This window comes from Aquarana catesbeiana, linkage group LG04, assembly GCF_042186555.1.
Source record: "Aquarana catesbeiana isolate 2022-GZ linkage group LG04, ASM4218655v1, whole genome shotgun sequence".
Lineage (NCBI taxonomy): Eukaryota > Metazoa > Chordata > Amphibia > Anura > Ranidae > Aquarana > Aquarana catesbeiana.
The window spans coordinates 201,099,094-201,120,036 of record NC_133327.1 but is presented as its reverse complement, the minus strand read 5'-3'; the positions used below and the strand labels follow the sequence as shown (position 1 = coordinate 201,120,036).

Sequence of the window (20,943 nt, the reverse complement as noted above, 5' to 3'; positions counted from 1 at the left end):
CAACCAAAGACTGCATGGTTCTTGTAGTCTCCTGCGTCTCTGGAGTATTTCTTTTGTTTCTTTAACTTTTGGTCACGGTCCTCTTTTTCTAAGTGCCCCAAAAGGTTAGAAGAAAGGGAATTATACTCCTGAGAGTTTTTATAGATCGAAAGTTTCTCTCGTAGATCCTTGATTTCTCTGTCAAGGACCTGGAGTCTATTATTTTTCTTAGATATAAGTACCTGTAGGAAATTAATCCCTGCATCGTTAAAGTATTTAAACCATGCATCAAAGTCTGTTTCCCCTTGTTGTGGTTGGACTTCCCAACGGAGGCTTCTAGGTACCATTTGTTCTGTAACATATTGCTGTAAAAATACCAAATCCCATTGCAAGTGGAGTTCGGTAGTCATGACATTTTTAAGTCTGAGGAATAGTCCTCCGATCTCTGTGTCACTACTCATAGTTGTAAATACTCCCTCGGTATTAACCCTACGGGAGGCTCGGTAGTCGAACACATCCATGAGGGAAATGATCAGAAAGAGCAGCAGCAAAAATAAAATTCTAAACGTGCAGATCAAAAACAACCCAACTGGCAATTTTGCGCTCGCTCACAAATAATTAAGCTGCTAACACTACATAAGAATAATGCCCAATAGATCAAAGATATAAACCAAACGTGTAGCGCTGAAGGAAAGATTGAGGCACTTGCAAAATGGCAAGATATGAAGTCAGTGCCCTGTATACAGTATGACAAAAATATAATAAATTATCTCACATTAGAATCATACAAACAAACACATATAATGTATTATAAGAAAGTCCGTGAATGGAAGACTGAATGGGTCACCAATGTTGAGTGATATATGCACCACCTTCACCGACTAAAGGCCACAAAGTCTCTAGGTAGACAACAGATGACCGATTTGTTGCAATTCAAACATATCCAGGATAAATAATGTATGGATGAGTCAACTCCAGTGCATCACACCACAGTGTCTTCACACCCGTGCAAATCACTCAGATAATATAGCTGAAGGCTTACCAGAGGGTTTGAACCCTAAACAGTATACACTGTGAGGGTCAAACCAACTTTTATTGCTCACTGGCAATGATGGGAAGACTTTAACATCATGAAGAGATCACAGGGGTTCCGTGAGGCTATATCTTCTCCAGAAGTGATCAAACATCGTCCCATGTGTGGCTCATAAAGAATATATAAAGAGCCACATAGTGTGATACCGTAAAAGTAATGATTTATTAAAAAGAAGAATTTACACTTACATGATAAGGAAGTAAAAAAGCGCTTATACATAAAAAAGGCAGCAGTGGAGTCCTCCCGACGCGTTTCGTCTGAATAGACTTCGTCTTGGGGTACTCACCACTGCAGCCTGACTCCATAATATAGGTGCTGTGATCATGTTGAAGTGACTCCAGCCTGTTCGATTAAGCAAATTAGCACTTCCGGGTTCCCAAAATGGCGGACCCGCGTGCGTTCCAGGACTCTCTTTGATGGATATGTCATGCGTTCCACTTAATATTGAGCCTAATAATCACATTGTATGTAACTTAAATTTGGTTCCTATTGATAGGCCATAATAGAGAGCTTATTAATATAAGAAGTCCCCATTATATAAAATCTTTAAATTTACTTATTTGCCGATGTCTGCAGAGGAAGGGTCCCAGCGAGACTAGCGGTGTAACATTATCCCGCGAGACATGAAGTGCGATCGTGTGAACATCGGAGTTTGCGTTCTCCCGCGAGACTAGCGTTGTGACGTTATCTCGCGAGACCGGAAGTGCGATCGTATGAGCATCGGAGTTTGCGTTCCAACCCTAATAGGCCGGAAACCCACGATGCATTCACTCCCAGCATCCCTAACAGCCGGAATTCTCGACGTGCTCCGTTGGAAACATCTCCCGGCGTGAGGATGTGACGTCAAGACGTGAGAGCGGAAGATCTCAGGATGTGCGTTCCAGCTAAGAATAGCCGGAAGATATTAATACCGCCCAAATAATGGAAAAGCCTCAAATGCCAGATTAAATGTAACAAATGAAAACATATATTATACCTAGTGTCATCCCGAAGTAATAACAACTTCACAAGTTCAGGCATATATCAACACAATACCTCGTACGGGAAGACATACAGAGGTTATAGCTGTTTGTCAATAGGCCCTGTTCTCATAGTTATATTAAATGAAACCTTTATGTGTAGGGCTAAGGCAACTAATCAATCCAAATAGTTGTAAAATAAATAGTTAACCAAAGAGTTAACATAAAGTGAGTGTAAATAAGATATAGATAAACACCCTAGTTATACACGGCCATATATAAAGACGGGAATATTAGAGGGATATATATATAAGGAACCCGTAAGGCCAAATTAGTGAGGGGAGTCGAATAAACTGGAATCACCTGCACATTGTTAACATCTGTAATTCACATCTGAAACATCTAGGTGGATATTTCATATAGACACAGTAATAAATAATGTATAATAATTACACATATTATGAATTTCATGATTCATCTAGAAAGGCGTTAACGTCAATCTCTACATTGAGCCCCTGAGGGAAAAACGTCTGTAGCTCGTATGCCCAAAACATTTCCAAGCGGGATACTCCCCTTATTTTCGCACCCCCTCTCCAGGGAGGCGTATATTTGTCAATAATGACAAACTTAGATCCCTCTGGATTCCCGCCATGGAATTCTTTGTAATGTCTCGGAACCGTATGCTTGGGGTCTCTATTCTTAATTAAGGCAATATGTTCGCCCACCCTAATAGAAAATGTCCTGGTGGTACGGCCTATATACTGTTTTTGGCAGGGACAGGTGATAAGATACACTACAAATTTCGTACTGCAAGTGCAGAACGGTTTTATGGTGTATCTCCTTCCTGTAGTAGTGGAAGTAAACTCTGTCACTTTGCGTGTCCTAATGGTATTATGTTGACACACTACACACTTCCTGCAGGGAAAGAAGCCCGTCCAGTCATGAAAGAACAGGGGGCGAGTAGGAGGATTTATAATATTAGGGGCTACCCGACCCTTTAATGATGGTGCACCCCTAAAAATGACACTGGCTTCTTCTGGAATGAGTGGTCCCAAAACATTGTCTTGTTTGAGAACACCCCAGTGCTTTTTCATTATATATTTGATTTGTCTATGTTGTGTTGAGAAAGCCGTCAACATGGCCCACTTAAATTTGCCGTCGGGTTCTCTCATAGGTTTGACTAGCCGCCTGACAAGTCTCCTCCCGTTCTGTACAATGAAACCGTTCTAATAGGAGCGACGCAAGTCACTCCGACTTAGAAAAAGGTTCCTGTACTACTTTGGGGGCAATTTGCATAGACTTCTATACAGAAGTCGTTTTGCAAGTCGCCGTGGCAGTCGTGTGCAGGTCGCCTCAGTGAGGCGACCTGCAAGTCGTGCCGCCCCTGTGTGAACCGGGGCTTAGAGAAAATGGGACACATTACCCAGATCAATCAGCAAAGGGTTAAATAGAGGTGGCTGAGGAGTGATACATAGATTTGTAGAGGGAACTGAGTGTGTAATGGGTGATGACAGTGTAGAGGGGGCGAAGAAGTTACATTGGATAGGGGAATAAGAGAGTTGTTGTGTGAACTGAGGTTGGGGGGACCAGACTAGGAGAGAGGAGCTACATAAACACTGAGCCCCACTGGATAACATAAAAGACATCTATGGCTGTGACTGTGTCAGGGAGGCAGAGCTGGAGGGGGGAGAGCAGAAAAGAATATACAGGATGGGGAGTTGGAGGAAGGGGGTGGACTGTGAGAGTACAGGAGTGACTGCATGACCTGGGCACAATCAACTGAGAAGGGAGAAAGATAGGAGCGTGATTGCAGGGATGAGGGGCGATATGTGGCCACAGAATGACAGGAGGCTGTGGATCCGCTGATAAGAGAGGCAGAGGGAGAAAGCTGCGGGCCTCTTGTTCTGAAGGAGAGCGGGCCTGGTACAGGAGGACCGGTGGTCCCCCCTTCTCAGCGGTCCTGAGTGTGTCTCACTGGTGACATGGATACTGGGGAGTATGGTGAGTACGTTAGTGTGTGGATCTCACTGGTTCCGGGGAGTTGATGTCACTCAGGAGTGACCAATGTTTACTCGTGAGGCTAGACACAGGACAGAGACTAATGCCTCGTACACACGATCAGACTTTTCCGTCAACAAAACCGTGGAATTTTGTTCAAAGGGTGTTGGCTCAAATTTGTCTTGCATACACACGGTCACACAAATGTTGGCCAACAATTATGAACGTAATGATGTACTAGACATACTACGTGGTTGTGGTTTTTCAGCTCTTTAGCGCCACACTTTGGGCTCCTTCTGCTAATTTCATGTTAGCAGAAGTTTTATGAGTGTTGATTTGCGCTTTTCTTTTCACACTTTTCAGTTAGTTTCTGAACGGTCGTTCGTCAACCAGACATGTTGCGGAATCGGAGGAGATAATATTATTGGCCTTGCAGTTATTGCTTTGACATTATTTTTTTGGTTGAATAATGATTTGATTTGGTATATTTTCTATATTTTTGGATGCATAGAATGCACTTTTTGGTTAAGTTTTATTGGCAGATAGCATGTCTAATTTTTTTTTTATTTAATGCACAATAAAAAATTGTGTAGAATAATACTTGGCTATGTGTTTTACTTCAAATGACAGTTTGGGAGTAGGCAGTTACATTTTAAAAAATACAATGTAAAATTAACAAGGGACACCAACATAGTTGTATCTTTGTTCTTATAAACTACGGGATAATGGTGTTGTGGTAACTTGCACAAATAGAAAAAAAAAAAAAAAAAAGCATAATAATATTATTCTTGAAATCACTAGAAAAAAAAGCCTTTGAAAATGTGTTTGCCATAACTCCATCAGTATCACCAGCAAAGCAGCTTCATTATTATCACATTAAAGAAGAAGAGAATTGTGCGCTGCATTTGGAGATTTCATAATTTGCCATGTCATGAATGTTAATCCTCCATTACAAACGCTAGTTTACAAGACTGACTGCTTCTGCTTCCGAGCATGCGTGTTTGTACTTTGGACTTTTGTCCGATGGACTTGTGTACACACGATCGGAAAATCCGACAACAGACATTTGTCCGCGGAAAATTTGAAGACACGCTAGCCAACATTTGTTGGCGGAAAGTCTGACAACAATTGTCAGATGGAGCGTACACACGGTCGGATTTTCCGCCAACAGCCTGACATCCAACATTTCCCGTCGGAAAAAGCGATCGTGTGTATGGGGCTTAAGGCATGTGGTGCGATAGGCATCTCATAGGTGGATGGGAGAATCACTCCCGCTAAGCTATTGTATTGTGCCAGGGGGTGAGCCTTCCTTAGCTATAGCTGGCGGCACTTTTGGTTCAGGAAAAACCCAACAGGCTAGTTGTACACAAGTTGGTCAGATTGAGTTGTGTACAACCAGCTAGCCCTTATATGGATCAAGATTTGGCCAGTTCTTTTCATCCATGTATGGCTTTAGGCTTTAAATGTAGATACAAAAAGATAGCTAGCAGTCAGCAAAGTGAAACCAGACTTTGAGGTGCATGTTTTTTGTGTTTTTTGTGGTGAACACACATAAGTGCTGTTGGTACTCAGTGGTGGAGCAGGAATTTTACTTCTAAAAATTAGAAAGCCATTAGGTTCATTTGATTGTGTCACAATTATTGCTGTATCATTAGATAGGTAAGAACACAATAGGGCTTGCAGTAACATCACCACAAATCCAGTGTTTTCTGACAAATATTTGAGCACCGAAAATGTGCAGACAAATCTGTTATGTCCATAATATAAAACTTTAATACCTTATCCCCCACCTGCAGCTTAGGAGCTACACGTTCCTCCTGGCTTCCTTTGATGTTGCTAGCGGCACTCTCAGCGGGTGCTTTCTATCCAAACCTTGCTCTATTATACACTTTTCATAAGCATCAAACAAAGGCTTACTTTTATTTTTAAAGAAAGTTTATTCTGCATCTTGTGTGACTTCCTAACACTTGTTATTTTTCAACTCTCAGCCCTACTGCAGGCTTTACTGTATGGTGCCGTAAGAATCAGAAGGCAGCAAAATTTACCAAATATTCTATTTATATTTACCTATATACCTCCTGTATTGCAGTGCTACACAGTGGTTGCCTCTTATTGCTCTTTTTCACGATGCAAGTCTGCTGACTTAGTGAAAACAGTGCAATCCTGATATCTAAATCCAATCACCAAAATCTCATATTAGCCTAAAAAATGGAATTCTATGGAATGGAAAAATGGAAACTCTATTAAGTGCTGCAGCTTTTATTAAAATAATATTTGTGGAGCCTTCCATAAATATCCTTTTTCAGGTACTCATTTCCCCTTTTTCATCTTTTGTACTCCTGCATCGTCACCCTGTTACATGGGCTTTTCATGGAGATCACAAGTGACCATTTCAATACATATTGTGCAGGCATATTGTGCAGGCATCCAGTGCCCAGGGCAAACATGCCAAACTGCCCAACCTTGTAACGAAGGAAGGCGCCCCTGTCCCTTCAGTAAACCATTGCGCCCAGGGCAGGCGGCCCTCCCGCCCACCCCTTGTCCCGGCCACCCCTTGTCCCGGCCACCCCTTGTCCCGGCCTTGCAAGCAGGTATGGCTAAGGTGAATGCATGTAGACAGGAAGTGGTGTAAAGGGGCAGATCACTAGCACTGAGATACAAGAAAGAATAGAAAACGTGAAAGTGAAACTTGGTCCTGAAACAACACTTTATCAAGTTTAATGGCATTCATTTAGGTTTACATCTATTTTAAGCAGAGGATAGTAATACCCTTGGTTCATTCAGAGCTTCTTCTACTGTGGTGGCTAACTTACAGTTATCTGTATTTAATGCAGAACTAATGCTCTGCTGTTATTTGCTGTGAGCAGGAGGCACACCTACTTGTCTGCTCACAGTGATCATGTAAACTGAGCTGTACATGTGCCAATCCATGTGTGTCGAAATGACTAGCTCCTGCGATTGTGCCGGAGTGACGTCATGCTGTGCAGGCGAATGAAGATGGCTGAAAACCAGGACAAATAAGGTGAGTGTTACCGTTTCGTTTTTTATTTATAGATGCACAAAAGATGACAATACAGCAAACGGCAAATCGGCTGGTGTGCCAAGAAACAGTACAGTCAACAGGGTAATAAATATTCAACATAGATACCACAGTCCAAGAGTACCTGCAAATAGGACTGGAAAAGGCAGGCATGTGAATTCAATAAAAATTGCGAAACATCTGACAAAATAGAGTCTAAAGGCCCATACACACGATCTCACTTTTTGACAACAAACATGCAAATGACCTGTTTCAATGCAACATCCAACTGTGTGTACGCTCCATCGGACAAACCTTTTCGGTTTTCATCGGACAAATGTTGGCTGTGCGAACAGACAAACTTTCCTGCGTCAAAAGTCCTACGCCGGCTAGTCTGATCGCGTGTACACAAATCCATCGGACTTTAGTCCAAAGTACAAAAACGCATGCTCAGAACCAATGCAAAAGATCAGACAACAATACAGAAGTTGACCAAAGGGTGGCGGTAAAGAGCTGAAAAACCACGTGATTTGGTGAAAGTTGGCTGAAAAAGTCCTGCCGTGTGTATGCATACCAAGTTCACGGCCAACGCCCTTTGGACAGAAATCCACGGAAACGTTTGTTTGAAGTCCGATCGTGTGTACGAGGCTTAACAATGACTGAGTATCTGGAACGGTACCAAGCCATGACAGTGTACATCAGTTCTTTAAGCTTGAAAAGAATTATGAAAGAAAGGGGAGGGAGGGAAAAGTAATGGGGAAAAAGAAAATAAATAAATAAAAGGGGGGGGAAGTAAATGGAGAGGTCACGGGTAGAGCCCAAACATCCACACATGATTCTGTCCAAGATAGGCATAAGATGAGTGTCACCTTTTAGTTCCACTTTAGTACAGTAACAAAAATCTGGAAGAGCAAGCTTTTAAAAACACAATGACAAAGTATACCTAAGGGCAAAAATTTTTATTTTTTTTTTAGTTTTGGATAGGGTGGAGATGGATTAGAACACCTCTCTATTCGTCCTGTTTACCATTATCAATGAAAGTAAAAGTAAAAGAAAATCACAAATTTTGGATTGTCCCCAGAAAAGTAATAGAGGGGAAATCTTCCAATAAGGACACTAATTCTGGTGACCTGGGGGTCCCCAAGGTATTCCCCTAATTTGCAGGGATTTCCCCTCACTTCCTGTTTTGGCTATGGGACAAGTAAATCACCCCAATGTGGCAGAGATGGCAAAAAAAAAACCCTGACAGGGGCTATAACACTTCCTTTACTTTATCCAAAATGAAAATAAAAAACAAACAAAATTAAATATTTATTCTATCTTTACTATTTTTATAAACAACCAATCTGTATTTTATATGGTGACCCATAATCTACAGTATCTGTATATCATCCAAATGATGCTCTGCCATCTGTACAAAAATGTCTATTGTATAGATGTGAGATGGGGTCCTGCTGAATCACATCATGCATAGTCAATAGATTTACTTGTTATGTCAGTAAAACAAACAAAGGATTGATGTACTTCTGCTCCAAAACAGAGGGGATTCAAGTAATTAGAATAACAGACTTTCTATAAATGAAAAAGAACCTAAATATATTTTCTTTAGAACAAATTTTTGTGTAGGATGGCCACATCATGACAGAATTTCCAGAAAAGTTCTGGAAAAAAAAACACAGAAATAAATTCCCAGAAGAAAAAAAAAAAATCTGACATATTGTCATTGAAAGCAGCATAGTTTAAAGGGAATGGCTTGGGAAACATTCTAAGGGTGTTTTATCATTTAATCTGTGTACTTGGATAAGATAAATGTTGGGTTTGCCTACTGGGCACTTAAACCCCCCTCGTGACCAGACCAATTTTCAGCTTTCAGTGCTCTCACAGTTTGAATGACAATTACTCAGTCATGTAATACTGTACCCTTTTTTACTGTCCTTTTTTCATACAAATAGAGCTTTCTTTGGTGGTATTTGATCACCTCTGGGTTTTTAATTTTTTGCACTATAAATGAAAAAAGACCGAAAATTTTGAAAAAAAACGCATTTTTCTTAGTTTCTGTGATAAAATGTTGCAAATTATTAATTTTTCTTCATGCATTTTGGCCACAATTTATATTGCTACATATCTTTGGTAAAAATAACCCAAACTAGTGGATATTATTTGGTCTGTGTGAAAGTTAGAGAGTCTACAAGTTGTGGTGCAAATCATAAAAAATTGATCACACCTGATGTACTGGTGGCCTATCTCATTACTTACGACCCGAACAAGCCAGGAAAGTACAAACCCCCCCCAAATGACCCCTTTTTTGAAAGTAGACATTCCAAGGTATTTAGTAAGATGCATGGTGAGGTTTTTGATGTTGTCATTTTTTTCCCACAATTCTTTGCAAAATAAAGATTTTTTTTTTCCACAAAATTGTCATTGTAATAGGTTATTTCTCTCACATGGCATGTGTATACCACAAATGACACCCCAAAATACATTCTGCTACTCCTCCTGAGTATTACAATACCACATGTGTGGGACTTTTTCACAGTCAGGCCACATAGAGAGGCCCAACATGCAGGGAGCACCATCAGGTGTTCTAGGAGCATAAATGACACATCTAACTTGTTGACTACCTATTACACTATTGAAGGCCCTGGAGTACCAGGACAATGACACGTGACACTGATGTGGCACTGATGACAGATGGGATTGATACGTGGCACTGATGGCACGTGGCACTGATGTAGCACTGATGACAGATGGCACTGATACGTGGCACTGATGGCAGATGACACTGATGACAGATGGCACTAAAACGTGACACTGATGACAGATGGCACTAATATGTGGCACTGATGACAGATGGCACTAATATGTGGCACTGATGACACATGGCACTAACATTTGGCACTGATGACACATGGCACTAACATGTGGCACTGATGACACATGGCACTAACATGTGGCACTGATAACAGATGGCACTAATACGTGACACTGATGACAGATGGCACTAATATGTGGCACTGATGACACGTAACACTGATGACAGAGGGAACACGGCCAACACAGAATTTCCCCGATGCACGCGCACATCGCGGAAGTAAACAGGACGTCCAGGGACGCCCTCTCGGCAATTGGAGTCCGCACTGTAGCCATCTTTCGGCTATAGCGCGGACGCCTAGTGGGTAAAGAGTAACTTCACTTTTGTTGAGGAAAAAAAAAAAAACATTCCCCTCTGGGTGATCTATGTACATTACAAGGACTTTAACAAACTGTGTCCATGTTGAGCAGAGTGAATGTGAATGTAAGTGATTTTAGCATTATCAATCAGCTGCTGCACCTGCGGGCTCTAATGAGGAAAGCTGCTGGGTCTGCATCCATTTAGATGTGTTTTCCTTTTGGGAGTATCTCACTAAAAATGACATGTTTGTTGCAGGGCATGCTAAAAATCTGACTTGTATCTTAGTGCAGACTTCTGGGAAAATTGTGCAGTTGTGCGACGTTACACCCAAACAAAATTGATGTCCTTTTTTTTCCACAAATAGAGCTTTCTTTTGGTGGTATTTGATCACCTCTGCGGTTTTTATTTTTTGCGCTATAAACAAAAAAAGAGCGACAATTTTGAAAAAAACGCAATATTTTTTACTTTTTGCTATAATAAAATTCCCCCAAAAACATATAAAAAACATTTTTTTCCCTCAGTTTAGGCCGATACGTATTCTTCTATATATTTTTGGTAAAAAAAAAAAAATCGCAATATGCGTGTATTGACTGGTTATAGCGTCTACAAAATAGGGGATAGATTTATGGCATTTTTATATTATTATTTTTTTTTTTTACTAGTAATGGCGGCAATCTGTGATTTTTATCGGGACTGCGACATTATGGTGGACACATCAGACATTTTTTACACTATTTTGGAACCATTGTCATTTATACAGCAATCAGTGCTATAAAAATGCATTGATTACTGTGTAAATGACACTGGCAGTGAAGGGGTTAACCACTAGGGGGCGATGAAGGGTTAAGTGTGTCCCAGGGAGTGATTTTAACTGTGGGAGGGATGGGCTTCGATGACAGAGAGCAGTGATCTCTGTCATGACACAAGCGAGAAGGGGGCGTTCTGAGGCTCCGTGACATGATCGCCGGGAGATGGCGGGCCGCGGGCACGGTCACGCTGTACGCATCGGGCGCACGCGCCTGCTATCCCCAGGCTCTTAAAGGGGACGTACAGGTATGCCCATTTGCTCACCGCTGCCATTGTGCCAACGTATATCGGCGGACGGCAGTCGGCGGTAGGCAACTGGTTAAAGACCAATAAGGAGGGTTCAGTCACATCACTTAAACAGGCCATAGATTATACAATTTTCTTTCCTTCAACCCAGTCACTCGATTCCCCCATCAACACAGTCAGTGTTAATGGGGGAATACCTCCCGCAGCACTCTTGTGTTCTGCCAGCGGGGGGAGCCTTTCCTGCTGGCAGAACACAATGATCCCTGCCAGTTGCTATAACCGTTGGCAATGATTTTATGCAAACAATCCCACAGGCTGGTTGTGTAGATGGATCAAATTCAGTACAACAAGCCTACCTATAGATGGATGGAATCTTGGCCAGCCCCTGCTGAACTGGCTGAGATTTGTTATATCTATGGCTGGTAAAATACTTACTCCAATGTAGACCTATAAATGACATCATTCTCAGACTAAAGTTTGCTTTTGGTGAAATGACCCTTAAAAATGATTTGTCTTTTTGTCAGCAACATCTGGGTACTTTGGTCCATACAACAGAAAAAAACTGAGTATTTTGGTGCAGGGGAGGCACAGGGGGTACATGCAGCCTGCTGCCAGCAGTCTGTCAAAATCAAGATCAGGTTGATATGTGCTGGCTGTGCGCACATCTAAGCTGTACTTATGTACAGGGCTGTATGCGTACAGGGACCAAAGTGGACTTTTACATTTGGGCCCTACATCCCTATATGCAAGTGCCACTCAGATCTGCATACACCTGCCATGTATTTCAGCCTGTCAACCATTTTGACAGGCTGCTGGCACCAGGCTGTACACACCACCTGTGCCTCCTGAATGCCAAAGAATGCCAGTTTTTACGCTGTACAGACCAAAGTGCTTATGAGCATGAAGCTGCTCAGTTGTTTTGGGTATTTAATTCAGGTCTTCTACAGTTTTCTTATTATCTGGGAAATACATTTTTTTTAAGTCTGAGAACTTCCTAATGGTTTTGATGAAAGACCTCCCTGATTTAAAAACCCATTATTAAATATTAGCAATATGGAGACTTTGCCTTGCAGCCACAATAGTACTTTGATTAAGCCAATACCTACAAAACAAGACTTACTTTCAATTTGAGAGTGAAGGTCGTTCACAATCACCTGTAGCTGCCCAATCGTCATGTCTCTTAGATCAGTAGGCTTTAGGCTTCTCTTCATTAGGCATTCGCTAATGTGAGGCATATGCGGCAACTGCAATATACAAAAAGCTTCTGTTATGAGCTTGCTCACACACACACACAAGCTGCCAGAACGCTCTTAAGTGACATTCTCTTTTAAGGTAAACCATAAACCATTCCCAAAAAAATCATTATTAAACTGCCAGTGAGATCTGTAATAAGCCTGCATCTCCCAGGCAGAGAGTCGGCTTCTATGGAATGTGAAGCTCATTATTCAGCTATTTCTGTTGGAATGCAAGATTATACATCAACTGAATGGGCGCTCTCTCATGGCAGTTAACAGGATAAATGGAGGTCCATTTGCAAGCACATTCAATATGAGGCCTCACATTGGCTATCTTGTGCACAATCCTCCAACAGTTTAGAATGTTTTGTTCAACAGAACAAGGGAAAAGCAGTGGGGCTCATTTGATAAGACTTGGCGATCAGAAATACTCAACAAATGTTGCCAAAAAAAGGCTTTTTATACAATTTTATAAAGTTGCCACAATTCTTATTTAAATTTGCTGCAAAGCTACCCCCCAAGAACTATTTTACACCTTAGGCTGGATTCACACCTAGGCATTTTTTGTGCTTTTAGCATTTTGCAGATTTGCACTACAGAACGTGTTCCATAGGAAACCATGGTAAATGGACTGTAGAGAAAATCTGCAAAATGCAAAAAGCACTAAAAATGCATAGGTGTGAATCCAGCCTAGTAAAGCCGAACTCTGGGAAACGTACAAATTCTCCCTTGTAGTAGGGCTGCACTGGCATTGCACATTACTGCTTGTTTAGGTCTCTGGGACATAGAAAAAGAGATCTACTTACCTGATCCTCCGTGCTGCTCGATTGGTCCCCGGAGCATCTCCACCATGCTCCAGTAGTCTAAGGTCTGCCCGTCATCAAGACAAATGCAGGGCCTATAATGATATTGAGGAACAGTCCAGTGCTGGAGCATGGGGGAGTGCCATCTGCCAGGGTAGTGGGGGATCAGGTAAGTTAAAGTGCTTTTTACTCTCCCCTAAATGAGCAGTTAACCTTTGCTGTGCTTAATCTAGTAATCTGCAGTAAAAGACAACATGTTCATTACAATCTGATATACAATGTGAGGTCTCCATAACAGCACACCAGCCCATGTGCTAAAATGGGGCTTATTGGCGTGCTTGCCAGTGTCCATTGTGTATGGGCAGTGAGGCGTAGTGCTGTGTGTTGGTGCACTCTTAACTGTTTTTTTTTTTTTAAATCTTTATTGGAATGTCACAAAATGACATTTCTCCTATCTGTGGTGTGGTAAGGTGTGCTGACATGAGGTGAAGTGTAATGCGAAATAGAAGAATGCCTGAATGTTTATGCAACACATAAACACATATCTGTTTTGGTCTTGTTTGCTGTTGCTTGCTGCACCATCCCAATAGGTGCAGTACATTACATGTTGTCTTATAAGCATGGACATGGGTTGTAAATGTTTCCTAGTGTTCTAAAACAGGTTCTCTGAATGGCAAAACAGTGAAGTCTATATAAATAAAATTAGAATTGGCCAGTAGGTGGCACTAAACAACCACCAGCTAACTTAATCACAAAATGCCATGCACCTGACCGCTCTAATAATGCATGAAAATAATTCCAGGGTGTGTACAGTGTAAAATAGTCCTAACACTGGACAAAAGCCCTCACAGTCAGAAAGCTTAGTACGCCATCTTAATTTCTAACCACATTCAGAATACATTTTATAATACAATGATAGGCTGTGTTTCACAGCAACCAGTTTTCACCTTTTATCAGTTTAGAGGGAAGAAGTTGACTGCCTGATAAGGATAAGAATAGTGTGTCCTGATCTTGGCCTGATCAAATAAGCCTCTGCCCATACAGACGTGTGAATGAACCATAGGAGTCGATTTACTAAAACTGGAGAGTGCAAAATTTTGTGCAGCTGTGCATAGAAACCAATCAACTTCCATTTTTTTTGGCTGTCAAAGCTTAAAGTGACACTAAAGTCTTGTTTTTTGTGTTTAAAAATAATAAACATGTCATACTCACCTGCTCTGTGTAGAGGTTTTAGTGTTTTAAAATAATAAACATGTCATACTTACCTGCTCTGTGTAGTGGTTTTTGTGTTTTAAAATAATAAACATGTCATACTTACCTGCTCTGTGTAGAGGTTTTTGTGTTTTAAAATAATAAACATGTCATACTTACCTGCTCTGTGTAGTGGTTTTTGTGTTTTAAAATAATAAACATGTCATACTTACCTGCTCTGTGTAGTGGTTTTTGTGTTTTAAAATAATAAACATGTCATACTTACCTGCTCTGTGTAGTGGTTTTGCACAGAGTAGCCCAGATCTTCCTCTTCTCGGGTCTCTCTTTGGCGCTCCTGGCCCCTCCCTCCTGCCGAGTGCCCCCACAGCAAGCAGCTTCTTATGGGGGCACCCAAGCCCTGCTGCAGCTCCCTGTGTCCATTCAGACACAGAGCTGCGGCTAGGCCCTGCCCCCTTTCTCTCCTCATTGGCTCACTGACTTTGACAGCAGCGGGAGCCAATGGAATTCTGCTGCTGTCTCAGTAAATGAGAAGGAAGAGTCCCGGGCAGCCGAGTCTCTCTTGCAACATCGCTGGACAGAGATGGGCTCAGGTAAGTATTGGGGGGCTGTTGGGGAGCTGCTGCTCACCAAAGGTTTTTTTCTCTTAATACCTAGAATGCATTAAAGGGGTTGTAAACCTTTGTGTTTTTTCACCTTAATGCATCTTATGCATTAAGGTGAAAAAACACCTGACAGTGACCGGCCCCCCAGCCCCCCCCCTCCGTTTTACTTACCTGAGCCCTGAAACTTGACCTGGTGGGGACACGCTGTCTCTCTGCAGGGGGTTCTCGGGTCTTGATTGGATAGATCGATAGCAGCTCAGCCATTGGCTCCCGCTGCTGTCAATCAAATCCAATGACGCGGACGCCAGGGCCGAGTCATACATTCGGTGGCTAAGGACGCCGAATGCTGGACTCGGGAGTGCGCCCGCAAGGCAACCCTCTCGGGAAAGCGCTTCCTCTAGGGGGTTATCTGATGTGGGGAGGAGCCGTGAGAGCTGCCGGGGGACCCCAAAAGAGGATGTTCGGGGCCACTCTGTGCAAAATGAGCTGCACAGTGGAGGTATGTATGACATGTTTGTTATTTAAAAAAAAAAAAACAAACCCTTACAATCACTTTAAGGTTAAAAACCTTCTGCTTTAGAACCACTTTAATTGAACAAGCTGAATTTAGAAGCTGGTTAGCCACCATGCACAGCTGCATTCTCCAGTTTTAGTAAATCAATCCCCTTGGTTGTCTATGACACATAAGATTTTCCAATCCTAGCTGCTCTTCTTTACCACTTCAGACTCTAAGGTCCCTTTCACACGGGGTGGATCTGCTCAGTGGAGTCCACCAGCTCAGTGGGAGATTGCTCCGTTGATCTCCGCTGAGCGGATGACAGATTCGTCTCTGCTCACTGAGCGGGGAGGGACCTGTCAGAGTCTCGCTGATCTCTATGGAGATATTGGGCGAAAATGTACACCATGTCTGTTTTCATCAGATCTCATCCGATCCGCCAAGACGGATGGCAGATGTATCGCCATACGTTTGTCTTGAGCGGATTGGATGGCAGATGGGTGTCAGCAGACACATCTCCACTGACATCCACCTGCCCATAGGAGTCAATGGATGGCCTGCTCGGATCCGCCTGAAAAAGGGACAGGGGGATCCGAGCGGGCTTATTGTGTGAAAAGGGCCTTAAAGAGGACTATTTCAGATGTATAACTGTACCCACAGCAGAATGTTCACCTAGAGCCGACAGTGCAATACAACCCCTTCAGCAGAAAGTACATTGGTCTCTAGAATAAACCCAATTAAACCTGGAAAAAAGGAAACAGTAGTAGATTTCAGAGACCAAGCAGCAGCAAAGTTAACACTGAACTAATAAATAAATCTCTCACATCCCATGTGAAGTACCATCCTCGGGGGATTTCACGTAGCTGCAATCTCACCCCAGTGACAGAAATAGATTGTACAGAAAGTAAATACATCATGGTTACATAAGTGTAATTGTACTGTACAACATATAGGGGGAACCTGCACATGTTGAATAATGCATCGCTTCCATTTGCCAGACATGTATTTATTTAGACAATATGATATAAGTCACAGCACATTTTAAAGCAGGATTTATAGGCAGCAACTTTTGCAGTGAGGCACTCCTGCTAGACTGCACAGCCAGAACCTTGACCTCCACTGCAGCAGCACAGTTTGGCTAAGAACAGACCCCCAGTTTGCTGATTAGACTGAAGCATACTCTGTACTCTCCTCCTGTCAACAAATGTGTATACAGCAGAGTCTGACTTTTTTTGGTGAGGGTTTTAGAACTCACTACATTTTTATTTCTGTCAAAGTCCCTGCTGGAGAGATTCATTTACTCTATTTGATGTGGTGACAATTATTATCAGGACAGAAAATGAAGGAATATTCCAAGTTTCCAGTTGTCAACAGAACAGGAATGGAGGGGGATATTTAAAACAGACACTTATTATTTTGATAACTATCAAAAGGGGACCTCTTTCTCTTTGGAGAGATTTATTCTCATGTCCCTTTGTGTGTGGCAGGATATCTCCCCAATGGGACATAGATGGTAAACTAAAAGACTGACGGGTTTCTTTTTGCATTCCATTTTCTATCCAAAATAAATGTCCCCTTGATAGACACACTGGAGTAAGGACCTTGGCAGTCACTCCTGTGATGAGGCACCCCTGCCAGACTGCACTGCAGCAGTACAGCTTGGCTAAGAATAGACCTCAAGTTTGTTGATTGGACAAGGAAGGAGCAGCAGCCTACTCTGCACTCTTCTTCTGCCAACCCCTAATGCACACACTGGAGTATAAGGCAGACCATACACAGTGCAAATTTCTTTCCTGAGTGCTGACAGGGGGACTCCCTCCCGCCAAGCAATTGTCTGCTTATTCCGGAGGGGTGGGCGGGAGAAGACAGTGATTATTGATAGCGGCTACAGCAGCTGCTAGCAATAATCGCAAGAGAATCCAGCAGGCTGGTTGTACCCAAGTTGATCAATCAACTTGGTACATTCATTCAGCCTGCCAATTAATGGTTCAAATCTTGGCCGGTTCCTGCTAAACCGTCCAAGATTCGAACCGTGTATGGCCGGCCTAAATCAGCATAATTATGCATGGAGCACAACTAGATAATCAATGTGGAATGCATGTAATATGAGGGTGATTCTAACAATCAGATTACATGTTTGTTTTTTCCAGTGGTGGAAAAAAAAAAAACCCCATAAAATCCAGAATGGTTGTTATGTGTCCAGTTTTTCCCATTGTTAAGCCTGGTACACACAATGAGATTATCGGACGAATGATTGTCCGCTTTTTTTTTTTTGCATTCTAGTCTCCATATTGAAAATGGTTACTAAAGTATGAAAAGTCTCGTACGACAGAATAAAAATTTGATAGAATGTATTTGTATTGTATTTTCAGGTGAAAATTGTACTGATTAAATGAAACGAGAACATTTTTCATGTTTGTTCCTTCGGAAATTTCAGGCAAAAGCTGTGTACATAACCTCCCTGGCGGTATGATTATTTCAGATTTTTGATGCTGAAAGCGGTACATTGTTTTGCATAGAATTTTTTATATTGTAGGTCTGTAATTCTTAGGAATAACTCACTTAAATCTGTCCAAACAAAAGTCTAGTAGACATCCCGGGTATGATAAAGTTTGAAACACGAAATCATAAATTATAATATAATAGATAACTATAAATAATTATAACAAATTATAACATTTAATAATAAAATGTATTCAATAATGTAATCAAATTAAAAACACTGAAATTTGCTCAGTTGCAGAATTATCACTGTCATTACTTTCAGTGTTTAATGACAAATTTCCCCACGATTCACTATCGTTCAATTCTGCAGGGTGATTCTAACTTATTATCGCTGTTTTCTAGCTGGTCTAAAACCACTTTTGACATAAAGGGACACTTTTTGGTTGCTATGGCCAATCTCAAGTTTCCAGGCAGAAAGAACAGTATATATAATATAAAACTGCATGCAGGACACTGGACAAAGCATTAGGGACAAAAGGGAGGTGAAATAATTTGATACAGTAATGTAATCTGTAAGATTACAGTGTACTGTATGTGTTTTGTGTTTTAAACTTTTTGAATTGAGCGCCGGGTTCCGTCCCCGTGCGTCGCGACACTTGCAGGGAACAGAGCCCGGCACTGTGATAGATCGGAAAAAAGAGATGGCTGCATATCCAGAACTTCCGATTGCCTTTAATTTTGTCTCACAACGATAACACCAAAGACACCAAACTGTGGTCTCGTAGACGCGTTTCACACATACATCTTGTGCTTAATCATTACCATATTATCATTATCACGGGTAATGATTAAGCACAAGATGTATGTGTGAAACGCGTCTACGTGACCACAGTTTGGTTTCTTTGGTGTTATCGTTGTGAGACAAAATTAAAGGCAATCGGAAGTTCTGGATGTGCAGCCATCTCTTTCTTCTTTCCAGGTTTCCCATGGAGGCGGGCCGGGGCTAGCATTCTGCATGATACTCCAATCAGCCTTATCTTTATACACCTGGAGCAGCGGTTCTCTTTCTTGTATACTGTGATAGATCGAGCGGAGGAGACAGTGGGGAGACATCGCCGGATTCTGGGGTCAAGGTAAGTAACTTTCCCTGGATACTATGATGGGATCCCAAGTGTGGCTCGGGGCTACCACTTTCGGTAGTGAAAATTCACCCCAAGCCACACTAGGGATAACCGCTAGGGAGTTTAAATCAGATTATTGTGAAATCTGTATTTTTTGTACAATCTTCTGATTGTGTGTATTTACTGAATCAAGTCACCATAGATTAAATCTGAACCTAAAAGGAAAAAACTGAATGCTTTACATTCCAGCTCATCAAAAGCTTGTACTCATTTCCTGACATGCACTAGACATTGACAGCTGGACATGTAGCTGGGGGTCACATATGTAATCTAGACACCTGTATACCGTAATTTTTACATAATAAGGATACCACGAATACCACTGCATTTTCCATACCAGGCCTGTGTAGCTGTGAACCTGTTTGCAGCAGCTGTTTTACTGAAGAGGAGTAGAGCACCCTCCTTACTGCAGCCACGTCTGGACAGGGTAATGGTGTGTAACTAACATGGCACATAAATGGACAATGCAGACAGTCCAGCCAGATGCTGCATTAATTACAGATCCTTCGCCCCAGACACACAGTGCTGCTTCCAACACAGCAGGAAGCCTGGCAGGATTGATGACAGCAAGCCACTAAACACTAAACTAGCGTAAAGCTGGCCATATACTAGTAGATTTTCAAATGAATGTTCCTACGAATATTTGTACAAAAATTCACAGTACGTTCAATGAACTGATGAATGTCATTAAATAGTTCTTTTAAAATTTTGTTTGCTTTCAACGTTTGATTTTGAAATGAATGTATAAAGGTAATTTCCCAAACAAAAACCACATACACTGTTAGAAATGTGTTAATTAAAAAAAAAAAGTATCATCCTACTCTTTGAAATTTTCTCGTCACTGCAGTTGAAAATGAATATTGATTTGACCCCAATAACTGTTAGAAAATTGGAGGAATGTTCTTAAAATGAAAAACTTCCAACAAGATTCTACTAGTGCAACTTAAGGCTGGATTCAAACCTATGCAGTTTTAGTGCTTTTTGCATTTTGCAAATTTGCACTACAATCCATTTAACATTGTTTCCTATGGAACACATTCTGTAGTGCAAATCTGCAAACCAGGACACTACCTGCCTGGAGTTTGCATGTTCTTCCTGTGCCTGCGTGGGTTTACTCCGGGTACTCTGGTTCTCTCCCACACGCCAAAGACATGCTGGTAGGTTAATTGGTACCTGTCCAAATTGGCCCTAGTATATTGTATATAATGAGTTTGTGTTAAGGGAACTTAGACTGTAAGCTCCTTGAGGGCGGGAACTAATGAGAATGTACAAAAAATATATATGTAAAGTGCTGCGTAAAATTGATGTTCCTATATAAGTACCTCTAATAATTAAACAATAAATATAGATCTCACTTACTAGATCCGCAACAGGGGACTTTTTTCTGTTTTGTTTCTCTACCTCCACCTGCATCTTAGCCATTGGTTTCACCATAGCCAGAGCCATCTTTGCTTCTGCTTGCAGTTTCTTCTGCCTGGAGATAAAATCCATGTCTTCAAAGGATTCGGACTCCTCCTCAGTAGTATCCCGGTCTGAGTATGAAGAACTCTGCTTGCTCTGTAGGAGATAACAAGTATTTCCTGCCACCATGAAATTTGTCAAATAAGTAATACAGTAAACTGCCAAATGATGTATTTCCCATATAGATGTGCCAGTAAAGCTTTTTGAGCCAATGTCACACATATACATACTGCAT

At 41.6% G+C, this 20,943-nt stretch overlaps 1 protein-coding gene across 1 annotated transcript in view; it reads right to left on the bottom strand.

Annotated features, from left to right (window-relative positions):
* SCHIP1 (schwannomin interacting protein 1) overlaps window positions 1–20,943 on the bottom strand; it is a gene marked incomplete in the record, with an annotated part of 263,056 nt that overhangs the window by 8,460 nt on the left and 233,653 nt on the right. The window contains 2 exon segments of the mRNA XM_073626105.1: window positions 12,394–12,517; window positions 20,607–20,804. Coding sequence (XP_073482206.1) covers window positions 12,394–12,517; window positions 20,607–20,804 — 322 coding nt within the window.